Source organism: Ostrinia furnacalis, unplaced genomic scaffold (assembly GCF_004193835.3).
Source record: "Ostrinia furnacalis isolate ACB-3 unplaced genomic scaffold, ASM419383v2 OfSCF3085, whole genome shotgun sequence".
In the NCBI taxonomy this organism is placed as follows: domain Eukaryota; kingdom Metazoa; phylum Arthropoda; class Insecta; order Lepidoptera; family Crambidae; genus Ostrinia; species Ostrinia furnacalis.
In genome coordinates, this window is record NW_021133324.1 from 747,180 (window position 1) to 770,541 (window position 23,362).

At 36.2% G+C, this 23,362-nt stretch overlaps 1 protein-coding gene across 1 annotated transcript in view; it reads left to right on the forward strand.

The window, feature by feature from the left end:
• The window catches only part of LOC114357239 (actin-binding Rho-activating protein), a 48,161-nt gene that overhangs the window by 17,033 nt on the left and 7,766 nt on the right, over window positions 1–23,362 (forward strand). Inside the window, exon 3 of the mRNA XM_028310762.1 lies at window positions 7,667–7,844. Within this exon, the coding sequence (XP_028166563.1) occupies window positions 7,667–7,844 (178 nt within the window). The remainder of the gene's footprint in view (window positions 1–7,666; window positions 7,845–23,362) is intronic.

The following is a 23,362-nucleotide window of genomic DNA, read 5'->3' on the forward strand; positions in this document are numbered from 1 at the left end:
ACTATCTTGACACGAAAACTTTATTAAAAAATAATCACTTTCATTACACATACTTTTATGTACCTATGTAGGTATTCAAAATTACAATTATTACAATAACAAAATATTAATTACTTAAAATAATATCTACCTAATCATTAAAATAAAATAATAAGGAACCATTTGGTTATTGCAGGATCTTCTGTAGGTATTTCAAATTACAAAATGCGCGTTGTCTCCCCACCGCCCCCTCAAGCCCTCCGCCGGCCTGGCGCGCCCATCGAATACATTTTTAGCCGTTTCGTTTTGACTAATGTGCACATTAGCCGGCTAAAGATGGAATATCACGACACAAACTAACATGTTATCGAACTTTAGCTGCTTCTCGAAGATAAACTTAAGTTTAGCCGGCTAATCTTAAGTTTATGTTCACAACTATCTTTAGCCGTAACAGATATATTAACGATCAAATATCGATATTGTTAACAAACCTATCCTAATCTGAGCGTAGGTTTAGTCTAAAACGTTTCGACTGATTGGGCCTGCCTATTTGTTTTTATAGGTCTGACTTTTTTGGGCTTTTAAAGGCTTAACATTATTAAATCACGGCACGTGAAAGTAGTTACCACCTACATATAAAATCGGTGATAGAGTCAGGAGTAAGGTTGAAAATTGCAAAACATACATTTCGTTTGTTTCGAAACTTTGTATCTTTCCTGTAAAATACATGTATTTAAAAAAAAACAAATGCCAGGTTCGTCAGAAAAATACAATCATACTCGTTTCTACGTGTATTATACGAGTATGATTGTATTAAACATCACGTTTAAGTTTTAAGACTGTATTCTTCATATTTTAACAATCAAAGGGGGACAATCTTGCTTATTATTAAAAATTGAATATAAGTAATTGTAGGTAATTGGTAATGCAATTGAATCAATATCTCGTTTAAACATTGGTTTAGATGTGGTCATATGCAATCATATCATTCAAAATAAATTGGAACTAAAATATGCGGAATTAACTACCCAAATAAATATTTTTATAATATATGCATACTTGCGGCTTGTTATAAATGCACATCGTATAAATCATTTTTTAAAACGCGACAGCAGAAAACCAATAAATTATTTTAAGGCGTCATAACATTTCACAACGACCATTCATAAAAGATGAATAACTCACGTAAAAATGAGAATATGACCTCGATGCCAAGAAAATTGTGGCATTCCTTGGTTTTCTATGGAGCGCCGATTTTTCTCTCAAATCATAATACGTAATGATCATGTTGGTTTAAGCCTGGTTTCCACCAAGGTGGAGCGGAGCAGAGAAGTGTTTTTTTTTATCCACAACGAGGAAGCTCTTGGCCTGTATCTCACCTGATGATAAGTGACGATCAGGCCGAAGGTGGAAGCGAGCTTCACCCGGAATCCTCAACCACGGAGGAACTGGCTATCTTACCTCTAACTGCCGGAACACAACAATGCTGTGAACATTGTTGTTATGGTGACAGACTTAGGTAAGATGGCGGTAGCTAGCCAGGCGGACTTAGAACAAGCCCTACCACCAACCAAACCGAACAGAAAAATCTGCCCCCACTGGGAATTGAACCCGGGACCTCTGCGACTGAAGCAGGTGGTCTTGCCACTAGACCACAGAGGCGGTTAAATAATCAGTTCTAAATAAATCAGATTTCATTATTTCTCTTCTCCGCTCTGCACAGTTCCGCTCCGCTCCGCTCCGCCGCTGTCAAGTTCAACCTGACCAATTTTAATATAATCTACCTATGTGTAAAAAATACCGGTATTTTGCAAGTTTTATTGTTTACTATCACGCTCTGTGTGCTTACCATGAGTATAGGTACGTTACGTATGTTCGCTAGCGACTCCGTAAAAAAATGATATTAAATTAATGTATGACAGGCGCACGTGACATTGGCGGAACAGTGTGCCCCCAGTGGCGATAAAACACAAGTCCATCGCCATCAGCAAATGAAGAAGAAGAAATGTATGACAGATTGTACAGTGCCCCTAGCGGCTACTTTCAAGATCTAAAATCTTCATAGATTTTTTGACGTAGGTACTCGCTAGCGAGCAAACCTAACGTAAACTCATGTTACGCACTCATGGTAAGCACACTGAATGACACTGGCTTGTTAAGTACATACAAACAAATAGAATGACGGCACGTGCCAGCATTTCATGTAATAAGGTGTATGTAATTATCATTTAAATCTAAAAACCTTCTGAGAATTCGGACATTGTTACGGACATGACTGTAAAACAAATAACTATTACACATCAGTAAAAACAATTCTGTCTTTTATTTTGAAATTGAGAGGACACCAAATAAAACTGAAAAGCAGTCTCATTTTTTCTGGCCCACATTAACTGGGTCAATAATGTGTTGAATTCATAAATAGGCCTAGGGTACACGCCGCGATAAGCTTTATCGTGTCATTTTGTCGATTAAACGGTATAAAAATTTCTCACAGTGAGCATTCTAGTCCTAGCTGGCTGGTAAAACTGTTTGTAACAGTGCCTAATTTGCTGGATATCATTTACCCCTAATATAAAAACATTTTGTACCTACTTCAATTAAATCAAACGACAATCGTACAGACGATTCCTTATCAAGCTGAACACTATTTGGTAACATTACTTAGTCATCGATTATACATAGTTCAGGTTTAACTACCATAAGTTTATTACGCAAACAATTCAGCATGCTTCTACTTCCTAAACTGGACTGGAATCTGCAAAATTGTTGGCGAGAACAAAATTTGGACGGTCCGTGGATGAGTTAATATTGATAAATGAACATTCCAGTTTAATCTTCAATATTTTACGTTCATTAATTAATGCAGATTAATGTCGTAACATTCATTAAGTGCTTTATTAAATTTGCCAAATCATTTTTGTTTCACTGACTTAATGTTGGGTTAGCTCCTGGAAAGATTAGTTAGGAAAATACCAAGAATGGAAGGGACTAGCATCCATATTAATTCGTACATGAATCCCATCAGTCAGGTCTTCAAATAGTTATTAGTTAGGAGAAATCCGCAGAAATCTATACATATTCAAACTGTATGTAACATACAAATTACAAATGAAGATGACTAACATGCTTATAGGATGAAAAGTTCTTACTTTTATTTTAATTTAATATTTACATACGTAAAAAAGTAATTTCAAAGTTATCTATTTGTCTGTTTTTTTGTGGCGGTAATTTACGAAAAGCTACATACAAACGTGTAAAGTTGAAGCCAAGGCTATAATTGATTGGAATCAATCAATTATTATAGCCATTATAATTAAATCTTTACTATAGAGAAAGTGATGATTGCATCAACATCTCTATAACTTATAGATTTGGTTAACTTAAAGTTTAGGCTATATCAAAGTTTCATCAGATCTTTTCTCAAAGTTTGACGTGAAATTACCTAAGTGTCAAACACTCATCACAAACTTGTTGAGTTTATTATTATTTACATACCTACATTTATTTATGATTACCACTCTCAATAACTTTATATTATACAAGCTTTTGCCCGCGTCTTCACCCGCGTGAAATTTAGTTTGTCACAGATCGTCATAAATTATAGCCTATATATTATTCTGGGTTATAAACAATAATACTGTAAAGTTTCATCAAAATTCGTTCAGTAGTTTTTGCGTGAAAGAGTAACAAACATCCATCTAGACATCCAAACTTACGCATTTATAATATTAGTTAGGATTATTGTTAGACTAATATCTACTAGTACAACAGTAGTTAATTAAGTACCTACAAGTCCTACAACTAATAACATTGATCTCGTCATTATGAGAGTCTAGTTTGTCTTACTGCCCACGTATTTATGTTAAACTAGCTGTGCCCGCGACTTCGTACGCGTGAAAACCCGTTTTCGCAACATTTTTCATTTTTGCTCTGCACTTATTACTCGTAGCGTGATGGTATAGCCTGTAGCCTTCCTCGGTGAATGAGCTATCTAACACTAAAAGATTTTTTCAAATCGGACCGGTAGTTCCTGGGATTGGCGCGTTCAAATAAACAAACAAACTCTTCAGCTTTATAATATTAGTATAGAAGAGTAGATTACTGAATCGTTATTACTTTGGGATAATTATAATATCCGTTCTACGAGCTATGTGTCCCGCCCACTACTACTTGAATTTGGCAATTATGGTATGTTTACTTTAGCTTTTCTGCGAATGTCGAGTGGCGACCACGCAGTTAAGAGAAAAGTAGGCAGGCATCCTATTCGTTGATTGGCTTATCGATGGCGAGGTGACAAATGTATGGGTTTATCGCGTAAATCGATAAAATGACTCGACAAGTTTATCACGGCGCGCATCCTAGACGTGCCTGATGAAGGTTGCAGGAAGCTCCTGGATGCAGAAAGCTCGGGACCGGTTATTATAGGAATTCTTATTGAGGCCTTGTTTAGTAGATATTAGTGACCATATTTAACCTGAAGGGGTAGATAATCTAAACAAAATTTGAAATTATACTCTACATAAACGGAAACTTCTTGGTGTAAGAACAAACACTATTACCTAACTGATGAACCAAAACAATGGCAACACGGTTCGCTCCACTGTTCTTTATTATCTTAATGTGAAAAAAATGCAATTAAAACTTTTTTATGAAAAAAGATACTTACTCAAAGTACTTACCTTGTCACCTCACGACAAATGAGAAAGGATCTGCCATGAAACTTCAGTGCATCATTTTCCTTGTGACGTTATTCTGAATATTGTACTATATTCTACTAAAACGAACCGCAACAGGTGGCTTCACCTAATAAATTACTTATTTAATAATAATAATTCACACCTTGAAGGGTTTTTCCAGGAAAAACCCTTGAAATTACATTCTTCGTCTTACGAACTTCGTAATTTGCCAGAACTTTGGGTCACAGTATCTTTAAAACTCGGGCTATTTATAACTTTTGTTTCTTTTTTCAAACATGAATTCCTAAATTAGCAAAGCCCGTAATTAAAATTAACTAAGCCTGTTTTGACAAAGTTTCTGAGACAAGAAAAACAGCAATATACAAAGAACTTAGAAAGTTGTTTCGATTGTATCTTTATTGAGTAGTATTAATCCTGTAAATGTAGGTAGGCTTAATGTTACGATAAATAAATATATTTTAACCGACTTAAAAAAAGGAGGAGGTTCTCAATTTGAGTGTTTTGACATAAGAGTTCAATACACTGAATGTTTCCCTAAGATAGGTAAATGTACGTACATTCAGCGTCGAATAGTCCATGACACCGAAAGAAGCCCAAAAGTTCGCAACACGTGTCCTTTTATCACAATTGGAATAAGGTTGTGTTGTCAACTTTTTGGCCACCAAGTATGGGTGTCACGAATTTTATTTGACGCTAGCTGTATATTCTTTGAGTTCTAAAGTAACAGCCAAGTTTACGCTTAACTTATTCTGTCGTACTAAATTCATTTCCAATTAGGACTTTATATGAAAGTGATAAAAAGGCAAATGGATCGCAATTGTATTTTTGACGTGACGATGAGGAAAGGCCGTAAGGTGAACGTTTCGTTCGTTCACCTTATGGTACAGTTCAGAACATACCTACATATTTTTTCCATATTGGCTAACATAAGGGTTAATAACTCACCATCACCCTATATAATATATTCACTACGTATTTATTACATATGCCTATACAGATAGCCGTTACATATTTGATTAAATGTCTTAAATCCTCTTCAGGTTTGTCCAGTATAACAGATAGACACCAAGAATGGCGACCTAATGACACGCGTACTATTTGATGGCACGCGCCACAATATTTAGGGCACGCAAGCAATCACAAAAATTACTATAAAATAAATGATAAATAATGTTTTTTGAAAAAGGGCTATCATAAAATTACCTTCATCAGTTAGGCGGTTATCACGGTACGCGGGACGACAGATTTAATCATTGTATGCAAGTACCTCAGTTTTTATAGAAAACACGCGCGGCACAACACACTGATAACGCGTCTGCGCGCGGGATTTTTTATATGAAATCACGCGCTCCGATGCGGAGCGCGGCGCAGTGTGATAACCGCCTTAGTGCCACTGTAGAGTAAGGCCCTGTCATCACTCGCCAGTGGCGCCTCTTTTACAATACCCTTCATTGATAGCATTGTCTTTAAGACCCATAGATTCCGAGATTTCCCACAAATTCGAGAACGTTCCTCAATAGAAATTAATTCTGCGGGTTTTGCGGCATACCTACTGTCCTTTACCCTAAATACCTACTAATTTTAACCACTGTTTCTAATGTAAAAAGTATAATGCAGCAAAATGTAACTCTACATATAACAATTAATAGAAAACACCGTCCAGTTAATGAAAATATACCTGTCCCGTCATCAATCATCATCATCATAGGACCTCTACTGCTGAATACAGACTTCACCCAATGTTTTCCATAATGACCGGTTGACCTTGTCTGGTCCCGTCATCAATAGGAAAGCTACTTAAATAACCTGGTAAAGTCTATCTTACTATGATGGTCTTACTAAACCATCCTGTCTAGACGTTCCTAGACACGTAGTTTCGGCAAAAAATAATGAGGAAAATCTACCCTAAATGAAAAGTCAAGACAAAGGGGAAAAGGATAATTTTATTCCGTGATACAAATTCCCGTTCCCAAATCGGACTTTTTGACAAATAATGAGCTACGCTTTCTTTGCTAGACTTTTGTAATTTCGCAAAGGTATCACTACCAACTGTAAATTGATTTTTACGTTTATATTTCATCTTACATAATACTATTGAAAGGGTATACTCTGCCTCGACTCGAGGTCCCATTACATCTTACTTAGGCTGAGTTGCACCACCTAACTTTGACCGTAACTTTAACAATAACCGGTGTTTTTTATATGGAGTTTGACAGATTTTTAACGTTTATCAGAATTAAAGTAAGATGGTGCAACCCAGCCTTAGTTCTGAAAACACGCATTTGATAGATTTTTTTTTTATGCTAGCCAAGGCAGGTATCAGGTATTTTGCCAATATGAAGCTGAAATAAATATAAAACAAGCTGACTAACATTGAAATCAAATTATTTATATACCTAGAGATGTTTTCTTTAAATTTTGAGTACAATATTGATGATATTATTAAAACATGTAAAGGAAAAATGATTGCCATTATTAGGTGCTAACACATCATAGTGATTCGACAATAACTCTGTCGAAGTAGAGGTTCCCTAAATCATAACAAACTTAATAGATAAGTCAGAACAATTGTAGTTCACGTATAATAGTGTATGTATTTTATTATTAACCCACTAACATACTATATTTCCCAATGGCATCATATCGATTCATTTTCTTTTGAAGCACACCACTAGATTCTCTACTTCAAGATTACATTTCTTTTGAAGAAAGCAAATCCCAGAGCTTCAAAGCATTTTAATCACTGGCTGATAATTTGCTTTATAGAAGTGGGAATAAGATTGGCTTAAAGTTTGAAGATTAGCCTACTTTAATTTAAGCTTTTTGAAGCAAAGAACAATATTTTTATCAGAAAAAAATCTTTCTCCAGGGAATGAACTCAGAACCTCGGGTTAAGAAAGTTCAAGTTCCATTTAAAATAAACTTTTTTAAAGCATCGCGTTACAATATTGCGTTAAATAAATACAATTTACTTCTTTTGTCTTCCGCAGGCCTATTCCCGGATCGATGACGGAATACAGAGGGGCTGAAGCACAAGCGAGAGTGTGTTCAGAGATGAAGGAACTTTGTGAAATCATCAATGAATACGGGAAATCTCCCTGCAAAAGCCTTCTCCCACCAGAACTGAAAGACGCCACCAAAGTCATCTCATTCGGAGAATTATTTTCGGTAAGTTTTTATCAAATCTCAAAACACACAACACACAAAGAACGATTGAAATTATAACTTTTTCGCGAAACTTAAAAGATTGAAATCTCCGGGAAAAAAGAAAACAGCCTAACTAAACAAAAACGCCTAGCTCAATTAAACAATTTAAACTAAGAAAATAATTGTATTTAAGTCTTTAAATTTAAAAAGAAACTTATTTATTTAATTATGCCATTGACAAAAGATTATGCAAGTTTCTTGTGTTAAATTAAAATAAACCTTTCTACATAATCTTTTAGAACGAATTTTACTCATCATGTCAACGAAAATCTTAACTAAATTAAATAAATAGAAGTGCCACTAAACATAACTTAATTTGTGTCTTGTAAGATTAGACACCGTAACTTAGTGTGTAATAGGTTCACTTAAGGACCCAACTTAATCCTGCCCATTTAACTTCTAAAATGCCTTAACATATTATTAAGATAATATTATGTAAAATGTAGGTTGTAAGTAAGTAGATCAGACAGCCAATTTAAGAAAAAAATAAAAAATATACTCTCAAAATAATTCGTTACATTTTTATTTGTAAAGTGCGCTTCATAAATGCGTAGGTACCTAATTGGCTGAAAAAGGTAATCCACTTATAGATTTTATATGACGTAGGCGCAATAAAAACGTTTTAATGCCCTCTTGAGTTGCTATAAAAAGAACAAATAGCACAATTTGTTTACGATATTTCTCATAATTGAGATACTTTAAATGAATTTTATGAATATTATCATAACGTCTCAAAATTTGAAACAATGACTCGAGTAATCATAAAACTTTGTTTGTACTACAAACCTGCCTCTTGACGCTGCTCAATAAAAAGTCCTCTTGTTCTTTGTTAGTGCCATTTTTAATTTAGGTCGATAACACTTTCTTTCTTTAACAAAGAAACTGAGACAAGACTAATTCATTTCACGTGCAGACAACAAGCACTACCTAAGTACTCTTTGATTTGTCAGGTATATTTATTTCTATGAAAATAATTAAACTTTAGGCTACACAAATTAACGAAAGTAGATTTAAATACATTTTCTGTTTTTTTTTTCATTTGGATGTGGTGAATCATGTAATGTTATAACGAGTCTTACTTAATTATCATCGTGATCATTTAATTCGGTATCAATCAACGCCTTAAAATTATTATAGTCGAGAATTTGGCCTATTACTCTTCGGGCTAAACGAGTTGAGAAGGCTTGAGGTGGAATTGTGTAAAGCAATCGTTATCATTTGACAGTTCATAACGTACCTACGATTATTTGTACTTACTGACTTTATCGTACGTTATGAACTGTCAAAACTTACGATTGCTTTACACAATTCCACCTCTGATGCTAGCGTATATTTTTCCCCTTAATCGCCTCTTACGTCAATTTCAACTCGCAGATGAGTCTGTGTAATTGCAAAAGAAAATTTCTTCGTTATTTACATTTTTAACTTCCGCAACAAAGACACCTGGCTAATTACCGGTCTAGTAGCGTCAGCAGTTGCCATTGTCTGCTAAAATTAAAACTGTTATGTCACGCCACCGGCGTTTAGCACTACGAAAATAAATGTTTGATGATCTTGACAAAACGCTGAGAAATTGCCCAAGTAATGAGATTTTGCGACTACTTAGTTAGTTTTATTTTTCTAGGCAAGCACAATAAGGCCCGGTTTCCACAAAGGCGGAGCAGAGCGGAGCGGAGCGGAAAAGTCTTTGGAATAACCAATCAGATTCCATTATTTCCACTTCTACCTCCGCTCCACACAGTCTGCTCTGCGCCGCTGTCAAATTCTATAGAAAAATTTGACGGCCCGACACTTCCCCGTTCTGCTCCTCACTCATGACGAAATCTGAAAAAGTACATGTGCTTGGAGTCTCAAATTTTTCATGAGGGTTCCTTTTAGAACATACCTAGGTGCTCACTAAGGCATTTTGCAAGATTCAACCCCTAAGGAGGTAAAACGAGATCCACGCGTACGAATTCGCGGGCGGCCGCTAGTCTAAAATGTGGTGGTAAGCGCATACGAGTAACTCACCAACGCCTGAACCAATTTTACCATTTTTTTAAATGTTCCTTGAAATCCAAGGATGGTTTTTACGGCGAGAAAAATTCAAATAATTTCTGGGAAAACCCCGGGCGGAAAGCTAGTACATAATAAAATTACATCCGCTACTCATCAAGTTTCAAAAGACATAGCACTAAAGGAATTTCTTTCCTAGCTTTTCTCTTCTAGTTCCTTACCTTAATAAAACTTAGGTTTTACAGAGAAGAGGGTCAGCTTTATTGGATATCTTATATTACTGTGGCCTGGGAATGTGATCTGGACGAATAACCCGAGAGTTAAAGTATGTACTTTGACTCAAAGCGGAGCGAACTTTATGACTATAACTATTGACTAGCTGAGCCCGTGACTTTATATGACAGGAAATAATATCTTTTTGAGTCACATTAAAATCACGATTACATTATAAAATCGCGTTTGGGTTTAAAGTTCCGAGTGCTAGTTCTGACTGCTGCAAACCATTGACGCCCATATTCACAAACGATTTTTGCTTAAGCAAAGCAGCATTGCGAACACACAGCGTTGAGTAGAGCTCTGAGGCTCTAGTTTAGTTCGTGTGTCACCCTGTGTGTCCACGCGCACTGTGAGACCTCATAGTAATGTTTGTTTAAACCGGCATAAGACTTGCAAACGGGACAGGGTCATTATCAGAGTTATTCAATAACTTAGATCTTATCGTAGGAGACGATTGAAAAGAATTTCATTGTTTTATGTAATTACGTGTTACCAGGGTTATTTAAAGTTGCCAGTATAAAGATAATACATTATTTATACGTTTTTTGTGTCAATCAATATTAACCGTTTTGTTTAAGGGAGTGCGTCTAGTTTGCCATTCAAACTAGGTAATATTAATTTACATTCATCATGATCATCGTCATTACAGCCATAGGACGTCCACTGCTGAACATTGGCCTCCCCCAATGATTTCCAAGTTAATTTTTGATGCTTTACATTTTACCTATCAGTAAAAGTTTCAGATAACCCGATAGTGTAAAAAAAAAACAAAAATTGTACATTGGCAACAAACATAAAGTTAAAAACAAGGTCTCCGTATACAGTTTTATTTTCTAGTCAATATACAAAATCATTCTTCCAAGATTTGCTCTAGAATTACTCTTTTCTCGGTCGCGTCAATTTTGGTTCATCAAAGGAAACTTGCCCTAACTACCAGTATGTGCTCCTGTTATAAAAGAAACTTGTCACATGGAAAAGGGGTCTATAATTGTGATCAAAAGGTTATCTCAGTGGTCTCGAAGATTGAGAAAAATGAAAGCTTCCCTTTTGAAACACAAGGATATAATATTTTTGGTAATTTTTACTGAAATTCGTAAGAAACTACGAGTAATTAATTATTACTCGTTAATTATTGAAACACCAATTTAATAGATCAAAATGTTCTGCGTATACAATTTCAATTAACAATAATCAATAAATCTACTTTGTAGTATTCAAATAGAAAAGGATTATGTTTCTCATCACTTAGACGGTGTTAGTACCAACCAGGTTAATTAAAAATAGTCGGCAGTCGGAGACAAGTTTTTTTCTATTCTATTCAGACTGACGCGTTTTTTAATAAAATAACAAAAGAATTTTATCGAAATTTACCTAACCGGGTGAATTATTATATAACTACTAAGTACTTTACAATTATAGAAACATCGGAATATAAGTACCTGACACAAATTATTCAGGCAACAATGAAATCAAAGCGGACGAAGTCGCGGGAAAAAATAATCCTATAAATTCCATTCCATACGATTCAACAATAAGCCCAAGAAAGAACAATGCCCGTTATTCTCGTACAAACGACAGCACATCAAACAAAAACAGTGGCGTCTTACCTCATTGTAATACAGGTTATTTTGCAACGAAAATGTAAAGCTTTACGTGCTCTCGACTGTGCCTTGAACATGGCAATGAGAACGTTAACAATATTTGTGTTTATAATGATCTTGGCACGGAATGCAGATGATACATCCCAAAAACATTTCGGCTCAGGAAACTTTTCATTAACAACTCATACCTACATGAAACGGTGAATCTCAAAGGGATTTGGAAGGGCCATTAGGCAAAGTTTATGATTTTGTATTTTGGCATGATTATATTTTGATAGCTAAGCGTTAAAATCCTCTCCCAGTTAGTCTTTTTGCGTTCAGTAGAGAGGATTATGCTATAGATAGTTTCATCCACGAAGACGCGCCCCACCATCCTTCCGCTAATGTTTGGTACACGCAAAATTATCTTAGTATGAGTGCACACGCACACTACAATAATGACGCTCGGATTGCTCGGATCAAACTCCCCGCACCCCGCGCTACCCTCGACCAAAAATTGGTGGGAATACTCGTAGGTAGTCTACGTCACTAATTGGAATAAAATTTACCTCAGAGTTCAGGTTAGGAATCGTGCTACCGGCAATGTACTCGTAGCTAAATAAAATTAAAACTCGCTCCGTAGTTTTTGAGTCACGTTACAGACAACAAACACTGTAAAATAAAAAATGAATAAGGGCTCGCGCGCACGAGTGACTTTTGTCGCCGTATCTTTTTTGAAGTTCATGGACATGTATACAAGTGCGCGCACGTAGCGATGGGTCAGTGACAGAAACTTTTTTGTCAAATCCATATAAATGTATGGAGGTGACAAAAAGTCACGGCGATAAAAGTCACCCGCGAGCCCTTAAATAAGAGGTTCTTACGCCCGTATTCACAAACGATGCTTGTTTAAGTGAAGCAACAAGTTAAATCGAATGTACAGCGTTGAATAGATCTCTGTGATTGGATAATGTGTCACCCAGTCACCCTGTGCGTCCACACGCGCTGTGAGACTTCATAGTAATGTTTGTGAATACGGGCGTTAGGAAAGTGTTTTATTTGCGAAATTTAGCCTTTATAAATATATGTAGGTTCATAGTGTCAAATGGGACTGACCATTGGATGGTCATCATTTGCAGTAGAGATCAAGATGACGTCAATATTCAGACACCAGACTTTAACATTTAGACAATCCTACCATCTGTTCCGAGTCTACAACTTGACCTTCTGTGATTTGACCGTCAATAAAACTCAATCAGAAAGTTTGAATAGTCCCGGCCAAGTTTAATGACCTTGGCCCCGCGGGGAAATGACGAAATTAATCAGAAAATGATAAGAAAATCTCGAACTTTGAAATCGACTTCCGCACAATGTTTAAGCGATAATCAAGTAAATGTCTGGTGTCTCAAAATGTTACTCGAAATTTTTAGACATCAGACAAATACTGCAAATACCTACTTGCTAATTAATTAAAGTTACTAAATAATAAAGTTCCGGTAAGAGAGCGGCGTGGGAAGATGTTTTTGTGACATCAACTGTCAGTGAAACTTCAAAATGTGCTTCGGATTAGACTTGTATGTTCTGTCACGTCATAAAATATCAGCCCTCCCGTACCGCCCATATCGTAGGCTCTGACTCAGCTATGCACTAGATTACCTGAATTTGTAAAAAAGCTTTCTTAAATGCGAGAAAAATATTTTTGGTTGCTATAAATTCTCTTGTTATTGGAACCTGTTAAAGTCTAGTTTTTGTTTCCAAAATCCAGGAAAACATTGAAACTGTTAGTTAACCAGTAATTAAATAGATTCCAGTTCTACAACATAATTTGTTTTATATCAAAGCCTTAGTATCCGTTCTTTTGTAGGTAAATAAAATGAGATAGAATAATGATGAACTTAAAGCTGTAACTAAGGTACTTAAATACTTGGAATTCAATCCGAATAACAAAAGGGATTTGATAAAATCCAGCGTTGAAATAGGTCTATAAGAACTTGGCTTCTAAATTTTGTTGTTAAGGCCGATTGATACTTAATTTAATAGTCTATCTCCTTATAATACAAGTTGAGTTGCGTTCTCAGAACAATATAATACTATTATAGTCCAATCTATAAATCGACATTCGTTAGAACGAGCCGAGCTTACATACTTATCAACCATCGCATTATTTTAATAACTAAGTTTGAAAATCCAAGCAAAAAAAAAAGAAAAATTTCTTACTTGAATTAATTTCTACCTTTCTTTATTTATTATCTCAAATTAGTTTCTATTTAAAAATAATAATATGTGGTCTTTAAAATAAATGTATCCCCTCTATATTTAGTACCAACTCTCATAGAATTGGTAATTCAAGCTCAAAGACTTACAATAATCTTACTTTTAATCACTATTCAAAGAAACTTTGCATAAACGTACAGCTGCAGTATAAGTGCCTTTTCACACGTTCCGGTTGCCGGCTATCCGGCGCCGGGTACCCGGTCGTGAATGTATGGGCATATCGGATTAATTACGCCGGAACATGTGAAAGCTACGTACCATGCCCATACACTTCACCACCGGGTACCCGGCGCCGGATAGCCGGCAACCGGAACGTGTGAAAAGGCACTAAGAGTAGGCGCACACAGTTGATTTTTCGTCGGCCGATAGTTTAATCGGGCAGTTGATCAGTATGGGCATGTATGGGAGTGCGCACACTACGCCGATTCGATTTGGCCGATTCTTCATACAATTTAAAATCGGGCACAACTATCGGCCAACTAAAAATCAACGGTGTGCGCCTATTTTAACTAAATCAGCCCTCATAAAACCCGTACCAAAGGGTTATTTTAACCAATCATATTATTATGATGCAAAGGTTTACTCAACCATGAAGTTTTGCGATATTTGTCTATGAATGAACAAAGTCGATATCATACTAAGAATAGACACAATTTGGTTTAGTTTAATGTGCTTTCATCCATATCTATCAATTCTAAAATTAAATCTTTCAAAGTGAGGTTAACATGTATAAAGCCATTATATTATTGAATGAACATCAATAATAATACCTAAAAATATACTGAGATGATGCACTAGAAATACATCTGTGAAAGATTCATAGAAATAAATAAAATTATTTGTGTGGGATAGCAAATAAATAACAAATCACCAAACACAATGTACATAGTTATACAAAGGTCGATAAGTTTCTTCACCGGTCACTGAAGTATTGACTTTTAAGTACCACGATGGCTTGTTTGCCAAAACTTGCCTAATACTCTAGGGCAGGGGTGGCCAACTTGATAAGACATAAGATCTACTGTTTACTAACGAAACCCTGGGCGATCTACCACTTACATACTTCTTGAAATCTATATAAATAAAAATGAATTGCTGTTCGTTAGTCTGATTAAAACTCGAGAACGGCTGGGCCGATTGAGCTGATTTTAGTTTTAAAATGTTGGAGTAGTCCAGGGCTTATTTATTGCCTTTAAGGCGGAACAGAGTTCGCCGAGTCAGCTAGTCTTAAATAAAACAGCATAGTTTAGTACACAATCATGTAGTATATTTTGCCTTGCCACGATCGATCGACTGGTTGGCCACCCCTGCTCGAGGGCCAGACTAAACTCGGCTCAGGAAACAAGAGGCTAAATTGTGAGAAAGCTTTTATGAAAGTTTCTAGATTGCTGACCTAAAGGCTGACCTGTGGTTATAGACTAATGTTTGCTATTGAAATTCTAATGCCAGACTTCTAGAAATATTTTCTAAGACAATTAGATTTATCAATTACCTAGTATATTGCTCGATCTTTCAACATTTTTCACATAATTTTATTAATGCTGAAGTGTACCTGTGCATATTAAGCACATTACACACTTAGCGACTGTCTTTTACATCGAAAAGTTGCTTCAAGCTGGAGCTTGGAACTCCTATTCGTCAATGCATTAATCAAAATCAAAATAAAAAAAAATTTAATCAATTTAGACCACTGGTTGCCCTTATGAACGTCAAAATATAGTAAATAAAAAAAAGGTAGCCCAGGGGGACTTTACATGTCTCCTTATCTTTTGGGCCCTACCATAGCTTCGAGACAAACATTATGGCAAGTGCTGAGAAGAAACGCCGGAACAACATCAAATTGTGCAGACTGAACTAACCACGCATCCTTGTCATCAATATAGTCACGAACCCTTTTTACTGGAATTAGACTAAGTTACTGGAACAAACTATTCGTCACCACATCAGGCTAAGTTACTGGAATAAACGTAACTAGTTGTAGGTATCTGTTGTGTTTGTACCATAGAACAGAAAAAACGTTCTGTGATTTATATATTTTTTATGTCGCATATCTATGGCAGAACAAAAGAAACACTCGCTTTCCTTGTCTTAATGTGAATAACTTTTCTCGACACAAAAGCCAGTCAAAGAACTTTTCCACGCTAATTTCACAAAATTAAATAGGTATATCTCCTTCTAAACGTTGAAATTGATATAAAAATTCGCATCAGACTTTTGTATATCAAATAAATTGGGCGTAAAGCATATTTAAACGAGGGCTAAACGTTTTGGCGAATGTTGACGTAAACAACAGTGTGCCTACCATGAGTTTACGTTAGGTGTGCTCGCTAGCGACTGCGTAAAAAAATGACATTAATTGTATGACATATTGTGCAGCGCCCCTAGCGGCTACTTTCAAGAAACAAAATCTTCATAGAGATTTTTGACGTACTCGCTAGCGAGCACACCTAACGTAAACTCATGGTAGGCACACAGATCGTTAACCTTGACTCATATCGTTCATTAATAAAACTATCAACGGATTAGGATGCTTTCAAGGCGATGGAATGTTTTGTTCTTTCGTTCCTATTTTTCGCAACTTTCAAAAGAAGTTTTTATATCAATTATTAAAAAAAATATTTACATCCTACTAATATTATAAATGTGAAAGTTTGTGAAGATGGATGGATTACGTACTCTTTCACGCAAAAATTAATAAAGGGATTTTGATCAAACTTTACAGTACTATTGTTTAAGAATCAGAATAACTGAATATTTGTAAAAATATTGAGTTAATGGACACAATTAGATCGAGTGGCAGGTACCTATGTAACTCTTTCTGAGACAAACTAAAATTTTAGCGGACGAAGCACCGGGCAAAAAGCTCGTTCGGAAAGCGTCTGAAAACTAAAAAGCAATAAGAAAATTGCTTTCCCGTAAAGGAGTTAATACCAGTCGTGTAAATTGCCTAGACATTAGGAAAAGATAAAAAAAGCGGGAATGGTTTGAACGTCGAGTAATGAAACGTCTGCGTCCTTTAAAGGGATGAAATGGTAATTAACGAAATGAGACTGAAACACACCAAACAATTAATCACTCTGGAAGATAAAACCCTGAGCGCAAGACCGCAGAGAGGGTAGTTTTTTTGTTCAGTACCCGAAGCACGAACAAACATCGCTTTATGTATGAAAAACAAATCAGCGCCGCTATGGTTTTAAAGTACATATACGAAATACGATTGCTATGTGACTACCAGAGTCTTTCGTGCATACTTTTGTATAAATTTGTAGGAATTCCTAGACGGGGGTAATTTTTATTCCTTATAAGTATTTCTGTCAAATGCCCGTGTTGTACCCACTCCTCTGAAGGTTGGAGACACTACACTCGAAGTTGTTGACAATAATATGTATACCTGGGACAAACAGTCAAGTTAGGTAGGTCCAACTTCGAGAAAGAGGTTAATCGCCGAATCCAACTCGGCTAGGCAGCGTTCGGGAAGCTTCGCGAAATTCTCACGTCTGAAATACCGCAGTGTCTCAAGTCAGAAATATTTGACCAGTGTGTGTTGCCAGTGATGGTGTATGGCTCTGAGACGTGGTCGCTTACTATGGGCCTCATAAGAAGGCTCAAGGTCACCCAAAGAGCGATGGAGCGTGCTATGCTCGGAGTTTCCCTGCGTGATCGAATCAGAAATGAGGAGATCCGTAGGAGAACCAGAGTGACTGACATAGCCCGCAGAATCGCTAAAATCAAGTGGCAGTGGGCGGGGCACATAGCTCGAAGAGCTGATGGCCGCTGGGGCAGGAAAGGTCTTGAGTGGCGACCACGAGCTGGAAGACGTAGCGTGGGCAGGCCTCCCACTAGGTGGACCGACGATCTGGTGAAGGTCGCGGGAAGTACCTGGATGCAAGCGGTGCAGGACCGGTCTTTGTGGAAATCCTTGGGGGAGGCCTTTGTCCAGCAGTGGACGTCTTTCGGCTGAAACGACGATTTTTACCCGTAATGAAAAAGCTCTTGCTATGCATACTTGATGGAAAGTGATGATCAGGCCGATGGAAGCGAGCTCCACAGTGGAACTGGTTGTCTAACTTGTACTTAACTAATATCATAATTATCACTTAATGCTATTTTTAATTTTCTAAGAATAAACTTATAATTTTCGAAGGTATTTTTAGAAAGTGACATACCTACGATATCCTTAATACCTTATCCTACGATACCTTAATTTTCTAATAAGTTTCTCAAAATCTATTTCGGTGCTAATTTATTAGTGTCTGACCTACACTCGTCCCAAATGTTTACCTTATAGGTACGAGTTTCGCAGAATTTAGGAATTCACATTGGTATTAATAGGGTTTGGTATTTACCATTTTCACCGACATACTCCTACCTATCTAATGAAGCTAAAATTCAGAGTAATGAAGCTAAATTCAGAGTATACAGGATCTAATAATGCAGTATCCCGCGAAACTGGACTGTCGTTTGAAATTCAAATTACAAATTCAAACAGATCGGTTTTTCCGGGACACTGAACAACGGGATGTTCGTGTGAATGTTAATATTAAAACACGTATGTATACTTAGGTACTTACTAAACGGGTTAATGCAAAAATCCGTTCCTGAAAAAAACAGGATGTGTCAAACAATCTCTAAAATCTCTAATTCTCGAAAGTGATCTGAGTTTGTACAGTCAGCGTCAAATAGTTCGTAACACCCAAAGTACACAAAAATTTCGCAACACGTCTTTGTTGAAATTGGAATAAGGTTGTGTTTTCAACTTATTGTCATTTTGGATATCACGAAATATTTGACGCTGACTGTACCTATAGCGAGAACTTATGAAACATCGTTTGAAATTCGCACCTAATACGACTACCTAAGGTACTTTATAAATAGCCAATGTGTCCCTCACACCACGTATTTATTTATAATATTTATTATGACTTTATATTCAGCTACAGGAAATCATAATCGATTTATAACGTTCAAAATTGGAACCTGGGACAAACAGGAGGTCATCCATCATCCGACAGATGATGCGTCCAGTGACGTCACGGGCATTCCGCGTCGCAACTCCATGGCCAAGATTTAAATTTGGACTTGGTTTACTAATGCCACAGTCAGTACGCGTTGTTTTGAATGAGTCATTCTGATTCAAAATGTATTCCTTTGTTAATAAGTCATATATTTCATTGGGTTAATTGGCCTTTGTAGAAGTCTGAAACATCGCTAACTACGCATTCTGTGTGGAAAATCAGTCAGTAATTCAGCATCGTTAGGCTTAGTTTTCAACCGACTTAAAAAAAAGGAGGAGGTTCTCAATTCGACCCATATGTTTTTTTTATGAAGAAATAATTCTTCTGAAGAAGAAGATAAGTCTTTTTAACCAATCAAATGTAGCAAAGGCAAGGTCGTGTAACGTCTACGACTTTTACAAATTAAAGTTCTTTATTAGTATGTAAGCAATCAAGCGTAGGTTGGGCATGCCTCCTAACTAGGTTGACTGACGACCAGGTAGACCCAGGATCCGCGCCGCGATAAGCGGTTATCACGTCATTTTATCGATTTTTCCCGTACATTTTGACATCGATAAAGTTATTGTACTTTCCAACACCTGGATGCGGGCAGCGCAGGTTGTTCTGGAAATCCTTGTATGAAGCCATTGCCCAGCAGTGGACGTCATTTGGCTGATACGAACGAACGAAACCTTTCTTAAGTTACCCCAAAAAGTTCGGTTATCGTAAAATAACACGGAATGTTTTTCTTTATAAACCATTTCCCTTCACTGTTTAACATAATATACATTACGTTTCTTCGCGAAGGCCAAATACTTATTCAACAAACTGAGAGATTTATTTTGAACAAAAAAGTTCCATCTTACTATTCAAGAATACTCCTTCAGTTAAGTAGGTTCGCAGACAGACTTGAATTTCATCATACGTTATTAGCGAAAATATCCTATATTGAAAGCAAATTGTCTGAAGAATATTATTTTTAATATAATGCTAAGCACATACTTCTTTGGGCGTTGTTGTGATGTTATAAATGATGAAGGAAAGTACATAGAATGATAATCAAAATAAAATATTATTAGAATTTGTCATGACAAAGTTTATGGACCTTGACAAAATTATCTTAGACTAGCGACCGCCCGCGACTTCGTACGCGTGGATCCCGTTTTACCCCTTTAGGGGTAGAGTTTCGTAAAATCCTTTCTTAGCCGATGCCTACGTCATAACATCTACCTGCATGCCAAATTTCAGCCCGATCCGTCTAGTACTGTGGGCTGTGCGTTGATAGATCACTATGTCAGTCAGTCAGTCAGTCAGTCAGTAAGTCATCCAGTCAGTCACCTTTGAGTTATAATTAGATTGGCTGGCAATAGCCCATCTAAGATAATTTAATTTTGCGAACATTTGCAAGAAATACTCCCAAGAAGTTTAATACTCAATACTCAATTTTTTATTGCATCCATAATGTTACAGAGGTGGTATGTATGGTTTTATAAGATACAATTATGGACCCTGTCGGGCACAGCATTCTAAGAGAGGGGAAGAATTTATAAACATTTAATTATTTAATTAATTCAATTACATTATTAAGTATATTATTAATTATTTATCACAATAGGTATAAAATAGGTGATTTATTTTCTCGCTGACAACATTGATGAAAAGCATAACCATTCCTGAAAATTCTTGAAAATATCAACCTTTTTGTCTCAGTTGCGGACACTATCTCGTTTTATTCTTTTTCTATGTTTTTGCTTTCACCACACACGTCTATTAGATGCCGGCAATTTAATGTTTCTTCGACGGAAAATACTTCGAAGCCAGCTTTTGTCTTAGAACCTCCACAAGCAAGCCTCTATAAAGCAAGAGCTAACTTATCATTTAATTATGTTATTTTCGTCTTTGAGACTCTTCAATTTAAGTTCGTAATGAACAGACGATAGCATATCAGACTACATTTGAGTAGCAAAAACGCTTTTGATAAAACTATAGAAAGATTCATAATCATTTCAGCCACAGGACGTCCACTGTTGAACATAGGCCTCTCTCAATGATTTCCATATCGCGTGGTTGGTAGCGGTCTGCAGCCAGCGCCTTTCTGCTACCTTTATGAGGGCTATAGAAATATTCCATATGTTTACCAGTCTATAGTGTGTTTAATCGTCTGTTACAAATATTTGTTTTACAGTCATATTGCGGCCTACTCCAAAATCGAAACTTCGAACCCCGGACTCCCTGCTTTCCACTAAAAGTTGTTTACTTCGATATTTTATGACAAACTGATTAAGATCTACTGCTATAAAGCTTAAGGTCTCTATTTGATTTGATCTAAAATGCAAATCAAACGACTAACGCCCGATTCCTATATTCAATCCTTGTCCAAATCCGGATTACAACTGTCAAATTGAATTCAGTTTTAGATTATATTTCCAAAATGTTCGACGCTTTAATATTGTTTAAATAGTCTTATAAACAATAAAAAAATGTAAAAACATCAAAAACCGCAGATATTTTGGCCAAAAACATTTTAAAATTTGACAGTTGACAATCCAAATCCGTCCAATTTGGATTAAGATTGAATATTGGCTCCGTGCACGATTACAGCGCCAACTAGCGTCCACAACTTTGTGGGCTCTGTCACATTGACATTTAGGTCGTATATTTGTGAAAAAATATCGAAATGAAAAAATAACAAATATTTTCAACTAATAAATTGTTGTGATACCACGATTTGGGTGGAAAAAAGGTTTTGAAATCATTTTGGTCATTCAAATCAAATGAGGTAAGTCCAAAAAGTGTGTTTAATTTTGATTGTGTCAGGGTTTGTTTACTTCATTTATAGTTGTAGTTTTACAGTAAAACAAAAAGAAAAAGCTACTTTAACGGTTTCATTATATAACAGTAATTATCCTGCTTTCGCCTCCGAGATTTATTTTACCGTGTAGTACCCCTGTACGACAAGCCAATCCGCACACAATATTCAGCGTAGTAGTAGTAAAAAACAAAAGAGCGGGCAACCCCACCCCTACCACGCTGTGGGCTCGGTGTCCGAGCGGTCTCATTCCTTTGTGCGCACGCGCAACGACCGCACGCAGTATAAGAAAAATGCTTAAGTGACGTCACCAGGACGTTTTTACCGACAAAAAACGTAATTATTTTAAGTTGTGCAGTGTAGTGACGAGAATTAGACCCAACACAAGGTTGGTTGTAACAACTATTTTGTGTAAGTGCTCGTACATTTTTATTATAAGCGTTGTGACACGACGCGTAACTTTGACCCATTTTTAGCTCCAAGTTAACGCGCGATGTTAACCAGTAGCCATTTTTTAAAAATAACAAATATTTTCAACTAATAAATTGTTGTGATACCACGATTTGGGTGGAAAAAAGGTTTTGAAATCATTTTGGTCATTCAAATCAAATGAGGTAAGTCCAAAAAGTGTGTTTAATTTTGATTGTGTCAGGGTTTGTTTACTTCATTTATAGTTGTAGTTTTACAGTAAAACAAAAAGAAAAAGCTACTTTAACGGTTTCATTATATAACAGTAAATATATTTAAATGTTTCTGTATCGCTAGTAATAAATTAAATATCGTTTTCAGATCGAAATGAGTATCGTTTTGAAGACCGGGTTTGTGAGAGTTACAATATCAAATTCCAACCACAAACCGTATTTAAAGGAAAGTTGTTGGTATTGGCTGGACAAGTCCGAGATGTAGAAGAATTAAGAACAAAACAAGGGCAGAGTTCAATAATTCATCTGTGCACAACAACTACTGTGACTCATTTTTGTACTACCACGTTGTATAGTTTAGTTATTTCCAAATTGTAAACGGCTATTAAAACAGCCCTATCGAAATACAGTCTACTCTTTTATTTAAGTTCCCAGTAGGACCCTTTTCATGCGATTAATTAATGATATTAAAATGTATTATGTAGAATCGCTTTGCCATTGACAGATACATCTGATGACAGAGCTAACATTATTTCTACTTTTGACCACCATGAGCGCTGCGATAGATTATGTCCCCCCCACCTAGTACTTCGCACCCAGCGAATAGTAATCCAGCATAAGACGTGTTCCTTTTCTTCTGTTATGTTATTTGTTTGGTGTGCAATAAAGTGTATTTATTATTATTATAAGGCCGAGTTGCACCATCTCAACGTCAAAAATCTGTCAAACTCCATAAAAAAGCACCGGTTATTGTCACGGTTAAAATAAGGTGGTGCAACTCAGCCTTAGTGTTTTTTTACCAAAACCATTATTTTAAAGTATTAACTTACAATTATTATGATTTATTTACCATGTAGAAAACACGGTAAAAACGGATACTAGTTTCGTCCACGAAATTGAATCGAACCCT